The sequence below is a fragment of the Pinus tabuliformis genome, chromosome 6 (genome assembly GCF_031772625.1).
Source record: "Pinus tabuliformis cultivar Carrire ecotype Pingquan chromosome 6, CPIR1, whole genome shotgun sequence".
NCBI classification, from domain to species: domain Eukaryota; kingdom Viridiplantae; phylum Streptophyta; class Pinopsida; order Pinales; family Pinaceae; genus Pinus; species Pinus tabuliformis.
This window is the reverse complement of record NC_142292.1, coordinates 1,532,094,681-1,532,110,494: the sequence shown is the minus strand read 5'-3', so window position 1 is coordinate 1,532,110,494 and position 15,814 is coordinate 1,532,094,681. Positions and strand designations below refer to the sequence as shown.

Genomic DNA, 15,814 nt, shown 5'->3' with positions numbered 1-15,814 from the left:
TAACTAAAGACCCAGTGGAGTCGCCATTTGTTAGTGTGAAAATTCTTGGAAGGTGTACCAAAAATACTTCACTTAAGTCACTAGGTGACAAGTGACCCTAACAACAAGTTGATGGTTGTTGTCGTCTTAGATCTGAAACACAAATAGAAAACCTGCAGTAAAAGAAGATATAATCCAAAACAGAAAGCAACAATATAAAGTATCCAATATAATAACCCAATTGGAAAGACTATTTTAAATGAATAAATATTTTATTGATAACACATGGTGAAGGAGATCTACGGATTGGTCTCTATGTCCCCCTCCATGGGATGGGTATTTTGATATCCTCTGTGCTTCAAAAATTGATTATCTCTCTCAATGTGTGAAAAACCCAAACAAAAGTGAAGAACTCAAAATGGGAGCTCAAGAAAAATGACGATAATGTTGATGATGATAATGATCATGGTGAAGAATGAATGAAAAACCCTCCTTTATATAGCAAAGTATGGAGTTAATCTTGAAAATGGAGAATAATAAAATATTATTAATCAAATTCAGATCTAACTACTTGGAATATTTGTTATATTTATTAGAGAGGGAAAAGATATTTAAAATGGTTAAATACCTCTATTTAGAAATAATTAACAAATAAAATGATTTATTAATTATTTTGCAAGAAACAAGAAATGTGTGAAATCAAAATAATTATTAAATAGTGATTTAATCATTATTCTAATAACATAAATAAGGAAATTTAAACAAATAATGATTTATTTAAATATTCCTAAGGGATTTAGTCAAATGTGACAAGAAATAATTATTTCTAGAGAAAATTAAATAAATAATGATTTATCTAATTATTTTCGTGGGATTTTCTTGATTTAAATCAAAAAATAACTTAATAAAGGTGGTTTACTAAATTATTTTCCACAGTGAAAGTGATTTTACTATGGTAAATTTAAATCTACATGGTGTATTTCGATCCACCTAGTGAGAAATGGCTAGGTGATCATTTTTGGTGATAACAGAAGTGTCCGTCGTTTTGAATCCAATGACATTTGTTTCACCTCAATGCGACACCGGATGCTCAAGTTATCGTCTGCTGACCATTTTCTTAAACATGCAAAAAAATGACAAATTGGGTGTTTCACTGTGTTTTTCAAGTTTCTATGGGTCAGTAGCAGGCTGCCACTTGGCCTCTCTCCATTGGCCAAATTTCTGTTGGCTATTGATTGGTGGGTTCGTGGTCCAATGGGTGGAAGCCACGTGGGCCAGTGGTGGGCAGCCACGTGGCCTCCCAAGATTCGTCAAAATTTTATGGTCAAGGGTCGAACTGCCCCACATGAATCGAACTCAAGACCTCCAAGCCACAAGTCCAATGACCTACTACTATGCCCACGCTCTGTTACTTGTTATATATAGTGCAAAAGGCATATAAAAGGTTTATATTGTGCGCATTTAGGGGAAGAGGCCAAGGCTAAGCCCTAGCCCCAGACCACCCCATGCCCATGGGACCGCAGGCAAGGGGCGCCAAGGGCTAGGGCTTAGCCCCGACTCACAGTCCCCACGTCCACAACAAACACCATAGGATCGCAAGTTATATAACCCCGAAGCCAACAGATGGAGGGGGTAGAGGAAAAGGCCTCAACCCAGGTCCGATGGACCTAACGTGATCACATGCGCGAAGGGTTTGGGTGCTTGCGGAAAGTGCCAAAGAAGGGGGCCAACCCCAGGTCCTGTGGACCGCATGTGACCTTGGTGTGCAGAGTTTAGGGGCCCGACGATTAGGGCGGGCCATTGGCCCATCCCTTGGCCCCATGGCGCCCATAAGGCCATTCACCCCAAGTTAAAGGGCTTAACTGACGGGGCTAGGAATTAAGGTCCAATCCTTGGCCCCATGCGCCCATATGGCCTTGATTTTCAATCTCAAGGCGTTAGAGGCTAAATTAATGATCTAACAAAATGCATTTGCAGAGGGCTAAATTGTTGCTCCGTTAGCGATTTTTGGAGTGGATTTATAGGACAGTTAGCTAGAAGGTTGAATTTGTAGGATGGTTAATAGTCAAGTTCATGGGAGAGCTTGGGAGCTCATAACATTTTGAGTTTTTATCCAAATTGAGCTCAGAAAGAGGCTGATTAGGGGTTTTTGGATGTTTTGAATCCATTGGTAACCTCTAATTTCTGATTTGAGCACATCTACAAAGTCTTTTTGTAGGTTTGAGACTAAAGGTGTATGGATCAGTCAGGGTTTGGAAGTAGTTCTGGGAGGTATTTGGGCATGGAGAAGACTTTGTAGGAGTATTCTCACTTCCAGAAGGCTACTGCAACAACTGTAACCAACAGGGTTCAGCTCAAGTTTAAATTCTCTTAACATGAAGTTTTGATTATGTGCTTCAATGTGGAATTGAAGGGTTCACATGATGTTTTTAGCTCATTTCAGTTGAAGTATGTCATCTTTGTAGGAGATGTTTTGAGTTGCTGTTGTTGTGAGAGTTCTTTGTAGGAGAACATTACCTTGTAGGGGTAATATCCACATATTTACCTGCAGAAAATGTTTATGTACTTCATTGATACTGAATATATGAGTGGTCTAGTCATGTTGACAGACCCAAAGATGTAGCCCAGGAGGGGTGAAATCCATCAACAAACCTTTGTCTTGCTCTTCTTTATGCCTTCATGGATTATGTGTGTTATGTTCATTATGTTAAGTTACATATGAATATTGATTCATGATTTGAAGAGTCATTGTAAAACCTGTTGTTTCAAGACCCATTTTTATGCTTGCAAAGTGTCGACACAGTGTTAAAGTTTTTTTTTTATTATTTGAATTTGGAAAGAGGAATAAATCACCTAATCCAATTTCATATCATGGATGTTAATACTGCATTGAGCTGTGTTATAAAGCTCCAATAAGGGACATGATTTTTATGTTGTTATGTTGTCATGTTGGTTTGCTTTTCAACAGGTTGTTCATTGTAAATATTGCATTGAGCTAAGTTATAAAGCTCCATGGGTAGTATGTTTTTCTTTTCAATGGTTTTGTTCGTTGTAGGTGTCATTGAACACCGAGAACGGTGTTCCCCTAAGGGGGAGGGGTCTGTAACAACATCAATTTAAAATTACATGTAATAAATTTAATAATGGCAAAAATAAGACCAAGGTCATGGGACACATATTCCAAGCTGAATGTGGGCAAAACATCCTAGCAGGTGTTCATTTGGTTTATTATGGCTAAAGGAAATTGGCAAACGCAATGGAAAAGGCTTTGAAAAGGAAAAAAGACATTAATTGGAATTTTATTTATGGAAACAAAGGAAATTAGGAGAAAAGGAAGGTGAAGAGTCACAAGTTGCATGTGAGGAGGAAAATAACGAAATATTGAAGAAATTAGAGGCCTCAATGATAAAAAAAGCTTACGAGGATCAATACACAACTTTTGTCAGTTTAGTTTTAGATTTATCTCTTTATTCTCTTTACTCTCTCATACTCTTGCACACTTAGAGCATTCTTGGAGCACTCTAGCATTGGAGGAAGGAAGGAAAAGGAAGGACAAGAAAGCAAAGGGAAGCAAAGATCAAGCAAGGAAGAGTTGGATCAAGCGGCTACAACGAGATTACTTGCAGGTATCGAGTTGCATGTATGATTTCCTTGCTAATTTTGGCATGCATGGTACATGCATGTGTGTTCTTGGTTCTCTTGTTGTCATTGACATGGGTTTTTCCAGGTGTGACAATGGTTTTCAGCCTTGCCTTGCCATTTCTAGATAGCCATGGTGTGATGGGGTTTCTCTTACTTGGTTGAGCTAGATTGTCGGATGGTTTCAAAACTGAGTGGGGTGGTCTCAGGAGGAAACACAAGGCCTAGGAATCCCTAGACCGGTGAAGGTGGGATTGCGGTAAATCCTGATTGTGTATACCCTCGTTGGGCCTAGGAATCCTTGATCGGTGAATGGCGGGATATACGGTAAAGCCTAGAGGGTGGAGATGGAAAAATTCCTCACGATTTAGGTGGAGAGATCCAAAGGCATCCATGATTGTATAGGCCTAGTGATCCCTGGACGATATGTGGTGGGATTGTGCTAAAGCCTGGTAGTGTATGTTTCTTGTTTGGGCCTAGGAATCCCTTGGTGGGATTGCAGTAAAGCCTGGTAGTGTATGTTTCTTGTTTGGGCCTAGGAATCCCTTGGTGAGATTGTGGTAAAGCCTGGTTGTATGGATGAGGGCTTGGGCCTGGGAATCCCTTGGTGGATCTCGGTAAAGCCTAAGGATGCCCTTGTTGTATTATTGTAATTCCCACATTCATGCTTGGAATATGGCACAAAGGTGATTAGCTGAAAGAAAGATTTTGTTCATCCCAATTTATGGTAGGGTGGTACATGGAAGTCCCTGACCTGGTTACATTTTTCATATGTTAATAAGAGCTCTTTTCCTCTTGTGTATTATGAGTAAATGTGTTTGTTATTATGTGGTTGTAATGGTTGTGTAGTCATTGTTATTCTGTTGGTTATATGTTGGTTATAAGCATGTTTTATGAGAGACTTGAGTTATGGCTCTCATCATGTTTTGATTAGTAGATGAAATGTTAATGAATGCATGACCTAATAGATGATATTGCAAGTATTATGAGAGGGCATAAGATCATCTTGACAATTCTCAGATAAGTATGAAGTCCCTATGCTCATATGTGTTTATATGACCTGTAGATTACATGTTTATGATGTGTTTGAAGGAATTCCTGTCATGGCTAGGCCTTGTCAGGTTAAGTCGTTGTTCAAGTTTTACATTAGAGGCCTTGCCATCTTGTTATTTATCATTTCTGAGAGTTTCATCAAGTTCTAGGTAGAGACCTGAGTCCTGGCCCAGATTTCGGGGTTGCTGGCACAAAATTGCCTGAAAAATGTTGCAGTCGCATGGATGCTTTGATGTGGGAGTTAATGGAGGGCTTTAGTCACTTGGAGGGCTTTTCATGGGAGCGACTAGGGGTCTAGTTCAACAAAAAAACAATCTGACTCAAGGGTTGGGCACCTAGAGTGGTTGGTTAGTCCTTTAGGGTCCTGTAGCTCCTAAGGAAGGTCAGTTTGGTTTTTGGCGTGTCAAATCCACTTCCTTAACTGTAAATGGGGAGTTGAATCATATTAGAGTAACTCTTTGTCACATGTTTACCCCGGTGGGCTGGTTAGCTGACACCAAGCCCTATTTGTGTCCTTGTATCAGGGTTGTATGTAAGTGCCATCATCCGTAGTATAGGAGCTCTAAGACCATTGTATTCTAGATTGTAATATAAACAAGTAGTGGGTTTAAAAAGTTAAAAATTGTCATGTGCACTAGTTGATTCACTGATGTGTGTTCTTCCACTGTGCAAAGTAGAAGTGTTGTGGTATTTGAGTGTGTTTGTGTTTGATATTTTAAGACCCAAAGGAGATTCTTGAGTGTCGTGGAAAATAAATAGGAAACCCTTTCAAGAGAAAACCTAGTTGGAAGGTGATGCCATTGTGCTCTCTTGCTTTGAATAGAAAATGGATGTGAGTATAAAGAAGTAAGGCCTATCGCCCATGGGATACTACAATGTAAAAGCCTCTTTGTGTGCTCTCCCCTTATCCCTCTCAGCTACTCTGCTCGCCTATGGCACAAATGCACTTGAAAAAAATGGAACCCCATTTCCTCTTAGTGGCCTAGTTCTAACACAATCCAATAGCCTACTACTGGTTAGGTTTGACTCAATTAACTCTTAACCAGAGTTACAATATGGACACTCCTAGAGTCTTCTTCATCATGATCACGTGGCTAGGCCTTTTCCATTACTAATGAGAGTTGATGTGGCATCCTCTTGAATTATGGTGGTGAAAACAAGAAGGGCAACTTTTGAGTGACATAACTTTTGCACTCTAATTGAGGTGATTCTTGTGTTGTTGTAAACATCTGTGTGTAGAATATGAAAAGAAGGTGCTACATTAAAGCAACAAAGTTTTACCTCCAAAGAATGTTGTGTGATGCCTTAAAATGTTCCTGCAAGGTTTCAAACCCCAATTTTCCAAACTCGGTGCCACCATAAAAATGGTCTTGTGAGCTGATTCCTCCTCCTTTTCCATTCTGAAAGCATTGATACAGATGACAACCAATATACTGATCTAGTTGATATCAACAAGCATGGAATTAAATATAGTTGATCGAACACTTGATCTGTCCTTTGATCTTCTGACTGATATGAATCCTTGCCTTGGTACCCCTTGCACTCTTCCTTGAACCTTGCACACTTGAATGGAAGTATTTCTCTACCCAATCACTAAGATCTCATTCTCACCATGTCTTATGCTCAAGATGCGTGTGTTCCCCCTTAGCCTATCCTTCCTTTTATAAGTTTGAGTCATTGATTGAATCCACAACCCTAATCTCCAAAGTGATTGATAGTTGAGATTATATTTCAACATCATTTGAAATCAATGGTTGAGATTAATCTAATTCACTAATGCAAATAACATTTGAATTTCATTAGATTAACTCACCTATTTTATAAAAGTCAATTGCTTTAATACTTAAAGTAATTGCTAAGGTTAAAGGTCAATTAGACAAATTTCACATGTTTAGACACTTAGGCCTGTGAGGAAGTACCCGAACTACAAACTTCAACATCCAAGCCTTAAGTTTTGCTACCTTAAAAAGGTTTTCACTTCCACTTATTTGATCTCGCTTGACATTTGATAGAATTGGAAATAAGATTGAGTTACACTAGTTTTAAATACCCAAAAAAATATAATTTCCCCTTAGCTTACTTTCATTATATTAATTTAACTTTTTGGAAAGTAGAAAGTTTAACAATGAAATGTCAATGTGCTCATGTCCAAGTGGATGCATGGGACCTAAATAAAATTCAATCACACACTTGTTTTATGACTTTGTAAAAAGACACACAATGCTAAATGTCATATTTAAAGTTAAAGATGAGCAAAAAGCTCATCCAATAATCACATCTAATGCTTAAGAAAACAAAGACGAGTGGAATAATAAATAAAGACTACAGAATAACAAAAAATGACTTTAGAAAACCGAAAACCATGAATCTGCTATTCATTTGGCCATGACAAATATTTTAAATTAGAGTTATGAGCATGTGTAACTTAATGTCTCTTTCATTAAATATATAATATTTATATTATATTAGAAATATAGTTTTTTATTATTATTATTTATATTTTTATATTGCATTAAAAAAACTTTGTTAAATAAACTTTGAAAAAAAAGCTATTAAATAATTTAAATTGATTTGTAATTAAATTTGATTAAAACTCGTTTTTTAATCTATCATTAAGTAGAATTCAATTTTGATAAATATTAAATTAATAATTAAAAAATATATATACTATTTATTCAAATTAAATTAATAATAACTTTCAAATTTTATATATATATATATATATATCTCGTATCTCTTATATACTTTGGGTAGAGTATGTGTAGACTTAGTAGTCAAATCGCTGAGCGTAAACAAAGGCGTCTCATACACCAATTTGGTGTGTGACTTGGCGGTAACCTTAAAAATAGATAATAATAATAATATGTATATTATCACATCATTTCCATTGCAACCTTAAATTCAATTTTCATTTAATTATACAATTCTTTCCCAAATATTAAAAATACTCTATAAAATTCCTTCTAAAACATTAATATATATATATATATATATATATATATATATATATATATATTTTTTTTTTTTTTTTTAACAAAGAGCTAACACTTAACTACTACTAAACCTCTAAATTTTTGTTAAAAGGGATAACATGTCCCATACTTTTATATTCTCAAATAACTAGACCTAACACTTAACTACTAAGATTTACATAAGGGGTAACATGTCCATACTTTCTAAATTCTCATATAAAAAAAATTACTCATTTAACATGAGAGAGGAAAAAATTAGTAAAATTTTTTTAATAACATAAGAAAATCTAAATCCATATCCTCACCCTTTACTTTTCCACTAAAAAACCACGAAATAAAAAATTTCAACTACAAATTTTATAATAAATTCCCTCCCTTTACTATAAATCCATTTCCACAACTGCTATAGCAAACAAATTCCCTCCCTTTATAGTAGATCCATTTCCGCTACTGCTTCTAACTAAAGAGAGATTTATTACTTCTTACTAAAGGGAGATTTGAACTAGATCTGAAACTTCAAATTAACCCAAGTAATAATCTGAAATAATAAATAATAAATAATTAAATTAAATATATTATCTATTTAAATTAAATTAATAGTAATCTTAAAAATCGATTTCACCATCGCAATAAAAATAATAATTAAAACCATAATAATTAAAACCATACTATTGAATAGAATCCCTCCTCTTTATTCCTAGTATCACATCAAGCCGTTCGTGACCTTGCTTTCTAAATTTTCATTTAAGATACGTTCTGATAAAACGAGAAAAAAACGTTTGATAAAATATTTTTTGTTTATGTAATAATATTAAATTTTTAAAATAGCGGCAATCACGTTAAGCGGGCTAACGTTCGACTCTGCAATCTACTAACAATAACACTATACAAGACAATCATCCCTCGCTTATTGCAGGCTGGCTTAGCATTCGAATATTTCTGTCAGCTCTGTGTGCCATTGCATAATTACTGTTAATGTATTTGTTAAAAATATGATGCATTGGGCAGAAACATGGAGGATCAAAATTATGTCAAATCAAACGGTAATAACTTCATCAAAATTATGTCAAATCAAACGGGAATAACTTTAAAGACAGCAGAGGTGAAAAGATCACCTGATCCAGTACCTCCCTTTTCTTTGATGAATCGCATTAAGATGCTACCCAGCCGAGCCATGACAGAGACCTGCAACATTGCTTACTCCTTAAGAAAAGTTTCACTCGTTCTTGATGGAGGGTTTCTTTATTCCGTCTTTATAATTTCCTCGATCGTATTTCTTTACAAACTGGTATTACTGATATTATTTCAGATACGAAAGCACACAGAAATCTATCTATCTGAAAGTTGCGGTAGAAGCCATGGCATATGTGCCGCCGCACAGAAGGATACGGGATGGCTCATCTTCTTCATTTACGCCGACGCCCGTCGCACCTCCGCCTTTCGGCAGATATAACAGGGGGGACAGACAACAGGATATTTACAGGGGATATGACAGAAATAACTTGCGCAAATGGTTCGCAGTTGACGACAATGGCGATCCGTCCAGCCTATTACTCAAATTTAAGCCCTTCCATGGCGAAACGTATGAAAGGCTTCGATATAAAAAGCTGTACACGCTTTTTGCAGACAGTGCCGTGAATGGTAACAACCCTAACCCAATGATTCTTCTTGTGACTTAATTATTCCATTACCTCTGTTTTATCGTGAATTTTGCAAGTCTAGTCTTAGATGTGAATGTGAACCACCATTTCTAAATTCTCAGATAATCAAATAATTTTAGGGTTTTACCAATTGATGTATATTCGTAAATAGTAACTTCAATGTCATTCAATAATCATGGCAATTAAGAAAACATAAGGTACTTATTTTTCCTTATTTGATTTTACTAAACTTTAATGCCATTATTTTGGTTTCCAGAGGGGGCAGACGTGGAAAACAATCTGCGGTCCTCGGCCATTAATGAGGCCTCTCCATGGAAAAGAATATGTGAGAGGTTTAAGGATAATATCCGGGCAGCATTTGTTGATGCGCAGAGCTACATCGAAGCGGCCAAGCCTGACCATGAGAAACCTACTTTTCTGATTCGGTTTGGCAAAAATCTCTTTCGTGGGTATGAAGCCTTTGACTTTGCTTCGTTATTAGTATTTTTCATTGTTCAACAATAAAATTCCTTTTTTGTTATGTTGGAAATATTTGTTCATTTATTTGAAGTTAGGTGTAAATGGCTGAGTTTCTCAGGGACCCGTAGTCAATCTATTACATAACGTCGACACTCGAACTGTTATAAAGGAAATGCAAGAAGAAGAGACATGCCCACGGTCCACATATTATTGTACAACTACCCATTTTTTTTGGCTGGAGCATGAGCACAATTAATATGTTTTTTTGTTTTATGTTTTTGTTTTTTTTTTCCAATCTAAGAAATTGTGTAGGAAGCAGTTTTCAGCTCTCAGGTTAGGTTAGTTTTGTTTAAGATTGGACCACAAGTTTTGCGGGGATCAAACATAGTTTTGTTTAGGATTGGACCATAAGTCTTGTGAGGACCAAACTTCCTCACCTAAATCTAACCTAACTGTTAAACCACATCCCCTGAACTACACAACTTATATGTTATATTAAAAAAAAAAAAAAAAAATTGCAAAAAAATACCCACAATACAAATGCTATTTAACAAAAATGTTATAATCAATAATAATTGCGATGAAAGCTTATAGTTATGATTGATGTTAAAACAAAAATGTTATAATCAAGAGTTTCTGTGATTCTCACCCTATTAAATACAACTTTACATTGCTTAAATGACAATTTTTAAATTTATAAATTAATTCAGTACCCCAAAAACCTCATTTCTATTATGCAATCTCTCAACAACTGAAAGTTAAATTTCTACCCAAATTTTGAGTAAAACTACTTCGAACCCAAAATAGATATAAAACATTTGAAGTAAACTCTATTGAAGTGTCAAATTTCCATTAAGAGATTACCATATAGGAGATTACCATATTGAAGTGTCAAAATTTCCATATAAGAGGTTACCATATTGAAGTGCAGATATTAATCTTGTCGCATCAAGAATGTTTGTTGAATGCGTGCTAAATAGTGCAAGACCAGGTTAACGGTTAAATAGAATGTGAATGGAAATGATTTGATAAAAGCGATCCAAAGAAAGAAAAGAAAATGTTTAATTAATTATTTTTAAAATTAGGATTCAAAGAATTTAAAATAAAATAAAAAAATTAAAGTTATATTTTTAAAAATTTGAAATTAAATTAATTAAAGTTATATTTTTAAAAATTTGAAATTAAATTAATAAGATGATATTTTTATTAATAATATATATATATATATTTTCTAAAAATCTAAAATTTGCTATTAAAAACTATTATTAACTTATTATAATTAAATAATTAATTATTATTATAATAAGTTTATTTTCAAAAGAAAATACTAACTTTAATGAAATTATCTTATTATAATGGTGACGTGGTTACATTATTAATTTATTATTAATAATTTTAATATTTTTATTATTACAATATTATTGAAGTTATTTTCTTATTATTATGAATTATGAATATATATATTTTTTTTTTCCAGAGGAAAAAAAACCACCATATTTTTATATATAGATATAAAAATACATATAACAAAACATAAGGCAAAAAGGAGAGCTAAAACATAACTCCCGACAGATTTGCAGAGGATGACCATTGGCCAAAGCCACAAAGTCCAAAGATTTGATCCTGAAAGCCTCTAACAGATCCAGCTAAATAACATATGACCCAAGATAACGAAGAATGCAGCAGATTACAGAACTTTGGAAGAAAGGAGACAACCTCCTTAAAGGAGAAGGAAACAGAGGGATCATTACACCAACAGCCAAAAGCAATGGATAAAACACATAGACTGATACCATCATAGCAGAAAACACCAACATGGAGACATGGAGCTGAAAGTCAGTCTACCGAGCATACGAATCATAGAAGGCCAGAATCTTCTGAATAATAACCTGAATGGGCTCTTTGGAATGTTGAAAGATAAGAGCATTTCGCCATAACCACAAGAACCAGCAGGAAATAATGAACAGTGATCTCGCCGAAGAGGACTGACTACTCCACCAAATAAAAGCTTCCTGAACAGAAGAGAAAGACATGTGAGGGAAACCAAACTGTAATGACAATTCATACCAGATTTGGAGAGACGAGGAGCATTGAAAGAACAGGTGCAAATTGGATTCCGCATCGTTGAAGCACATGGAACATCTGCTCAGACCCTGCCAATTTTTCCTCTGAAGAACTTCCCATGTGAGGTTCTTATTCCAATATAGCAGCCAGGAGAAAAACGATCATTTTAAGGGGGCAAGAGGCCTTCCAGAAACAGGAGGGAAAGAGCTGAGAAGAGCTTCTTGCTGATGATGAAATAAGATCTGCATAAATGAGCTTCACATTTGCAGATTGAAAGGATCCTTTTAAGCTCCATACCAAGTGATCGTGAGTGCCCGATCACTGTACTCCTAAACTGCCTAAAGAAGCTTTTATTGAATCCCAAAGCAGACGCAATAGAGGCGGCAAGAACAGGTCCTCTGCTTCTTTCCAGACCGGGACAGAACCCCTCTGGAAAGATATATATTATAGTTTTTATTTAATATAAAAAGGAAAGGGAGGGTGTTAAATTTAAGAAGAGGTTTATTATAATAACAAAAATATAATTAATATAAAGAAAAAAGATGTTAAGGTTTAAGATTATAATTATATTTATTAAGTATATATAATTGTAATTATATAATGGAATTATTATTAATATAATTAAATGTTTTTATTGGGAGATTTGAATGTTCTTATGGGGAGATTTGAACTTCAAACTTTTTAACACATAATATTTATGGCTATTTTTAATTAAACTAGACTGTTAAATGTGTCAAAAAAATAATGCGGAGAATTTTAATGTTATATTATTATAATATAATATTAATATTAATTTATTAATAATTTCTTATTATTATTATGATATTATTAAAATTAATAATTTTCTATTATGATAATAAAATTTTATAATAATAATAATAATTTTTTTTATTATTAGTATAGTATTGATATGGTTATATTATTATTTTAATTAATATTAATAATTAGATATATTAATAGTTAATATTATATTTTAAATGATAAAGAAAAATAGGAGGAAAGGAGAGGAATTAAAGGGGGTTGGGAAAGGGAAAGTGGAGTAAGATATGGTTATGTGATTAAAATGTTATTATTATTGTAGGGTATAATATAGATATGATTACATGATTAATGATAATGTTGTATGGTTATAAGATAAAATGAATGAAACTTTGAATGATGCTTATATGCCTTTAGACTTTTTTTTATCTTTGAGAAGCTTAGAGGACCACACGAAACCTAGGGTTTATGTATAATCTTGGGAGAAGACTCTTCAAAGTGCTCTCGAGGTCAAGATGGGAGGGGAGAAAGGGGTTCAAATGACTTATTCCATCGAATACTATGTGCACAAACCCTTAAGAAAGCCAAAACACCTAAACATTCAAGATGAGCTTCAAAGTTAGAGCTAGGGCTTGAGATTTCTCAAGAATAAACTGTGGGAATTGCATAAAAACTGGTGGATCACTGGGGGAGACACCAACACAGTAACCTATCCAAGAGGATTTGAAAAATTCCTCCACTAATGAACTTCATAGGAAGCCCTAGCTAGGTCGTCTAGGTTTAAAGGTTGAAAAATTTGGACGAGAAAAAGAGGAGGGAAGAAGGGGTGATCACCAAATTTACTTGGATTAGTGCCTTGTCCTTAGGCTATGGAGTCTATGTGATTCAAATTTGGCTAAAATCATCTTCAAGGAGGCTAAATAGTGATGCCCTAGCAAGCACTTTTTAACATTTACCTACCCAAAATCAATGGACTTTCATGGAAGAAAAACAAGTTTTATTCCACTAGGAACATTCATATACTTGTTATCAATGAGTAACATGCACAAATTTGCAATCTAACAATCCTTTACAACGATATTCAATAATTAGGACACAAAAGAAAGATCTAGTTACAAAATTTTGACACATTAGACATTTTTCATGCAAAAATATTTCACAAAATTACTTACAAGACAACAAGAGATATATCCAAATCCAAGATCAAGAAGATGGCTCCAAGAGAGAACATAATTTTATCTCCAAAAATATCAAAATGCATCAAGAGATCTTCAACAGACAACCAAGAGAAAAAGTGCAAAATTCTCTTCAAGAGAGCTAATCCAAGTCAAGTGATGATGATCCAATACAAATGAGGCTCTATTTTATTTATATGATTCTCTACAAGTTTGAATTAGCCTAACGAGCCCTTATATTTACTTTAATGTGCAAAATAACAAAAGCTTTGGTGACAAGCCCAACAAATAGCTCAAATGTGTAAGATAAGCCTCCTTAATGAAGTTGAAATGATAAAATAATGGGGCAAAGGGCCATTAGAGGGCCTAAATGAGTCCTTAAGTGCCATGATGAAGAGGAGGGCTCCATAAACGATGATCAAGGGGGTGGCCCCTTGATTTCCAATCAAAACATCATGTGGTGCTCCCAAGTGGTTGTGGGGCACACTCAATGGTCTCATGGGTCTCCAAATAGCTCCACAACAAGTCAGTGCTCCATCAGTGAGGGCTAGAAGATCATATGTGCCATCCCATATCTCTCTGGATGAGGCACAACCTCATCTGGGCCCTGGATTAGCTACCAAGTGTCGGGTGCAATGTATGGCTGGTTGGGCAACGTTGTTCAAGTGCATCATCATCTATGTATAACTGGGGCACGAACAATCAATGTGTGTTGAAGAAGCCCATGGCATGACAATCAATGCTTTGCAATGGTGGAGGCCCATGGTTCTCAACGCTCACCTTACAAGTGCCATTGTGACCCTCTAGAGAGCTTGGATCCCATATAGGGAGACCAAGTCCAAGATGAAGACCCACCTGCAATCTTGTATAAGATCCAATGTGTCTCCTCACCTTCTAGGACAACAATCCATTAGTGCAATTGAGTAAATAAGCTTGCTAATCAGGGGCAAAAGTGGACACTTCATAGTGACATGCCCTTCCAAATGGGATTTAGAATGTACGAGTGTTACCTAGCTCAACAAGAGAGGTTAATAAAGGACCCTGTTGACCACTACGTGTCAACTTCCCAGCAGTACACCCCCTTTTCTTTGCAAAAAGGGTAGCGCTTGATCGACATGTCCGTGCCATTCGACAGTCATCGACAGCTTGATCAATTTATGTTGTAAATCCAGTCTGCATGTATAAATTGTAAATAATCTTAGCAGATATGAGTCATGTATGTAAATTGCCTAGGTGGACCTGATTTTCTAAGTGATAATCTACGTTCCGGAAGGTTTCTCGTCTCACCGATCCATGATCGGCAGAGTTTTCCTTCAGCCCAACCCCAAAGCCGGAATGGATTTTGTCATTAGAATCTTAGGAGAATCCTAGTGTGTTAATCTGCTAGATTATAGTTGTGTCGCAGAACTGGGTGGTTTATGAGGGTCTATGTCAAATGGGTTTTCCCCCTTGAGATGTAAAGTTGTAAAAGTCTTGATGTAAAGTGTCTTGAGGGTTAGAAAATGTTTTAATCCCTCATGAGTCCTAAGTCCTAGGTCCTAGGTGTTTTTTCCAAAGGCTAAGTTCGAGGATCTATTTAAAAATAAATTAAAAAAAATTAAAAAATAACTGAAAAATAAAAAATTTAAAAAATAAAAAATAAATAAAATTTATAAAAAAAATTAAAAAAAATAAATTAAAAAAGGAATAAAAAATAATAAATAAACTAAAAAAAACCTAAAAAATAATAAAATAATAATATTTTGAGTAAATAAATGTAGAATTTCAATTTTTTTAATGCATTAAAAATTCGACGGATGAGATTAAGAGGTATCTTGATCCTCATCGACGGTCGAGATCATTTTGACATGGATCACTTGAACTAGCTGTTGGGAATTTTTCCTTTAAATAGGGTGCTAGGGGTCATTTGAGATCAGATTTGATCTGAGACTCTGGTGCTAAAGAAAGCTCTCTTGTAGTCATTTTTTGTGCAATAAAGAAGACTTTGGGGTTAAAAATCTTGCTGGTGTAACTACTCTTCTGAAAATGCTGTAAGATTGTTCTATTTTTTCTG

At 34.9% G+C, this 15,814-nt stretch overlaps 1 protein-coding gene across 2 annotated transcripts in view; it reads left to right on the top strand.

Annotated features, from left to right (window-relative positions):
- Positions 1–8,720: 8,720 nt before the first annotated feature.
- Positions 8,721–15,814, top strand: part of LOC149264566 (uncharacterized) — a 233,135-nt gene continuing 226,041 nt past the window's right edge. Inside the window, exons 1-2 of one of the 2 annotated variants that reach the window (XM_089428392.1) lie at positions 8,721–9,284; positions 9,561–9,753. In XM_089428392.1, coding sequence (XP_089284518.1) covers positions 9,002–9,284; positions 9,561–9,753 — 476 coding nt within the window. In that variant the 5' untranslated portion in view covers positions 8,721–9,001. The remainder of the gene's footprint in view (positions 9,285–9,560; positions 9,754–15,814) is intronic. The other variant, XM_089428386.1, reaches the window with a different exon arrangement.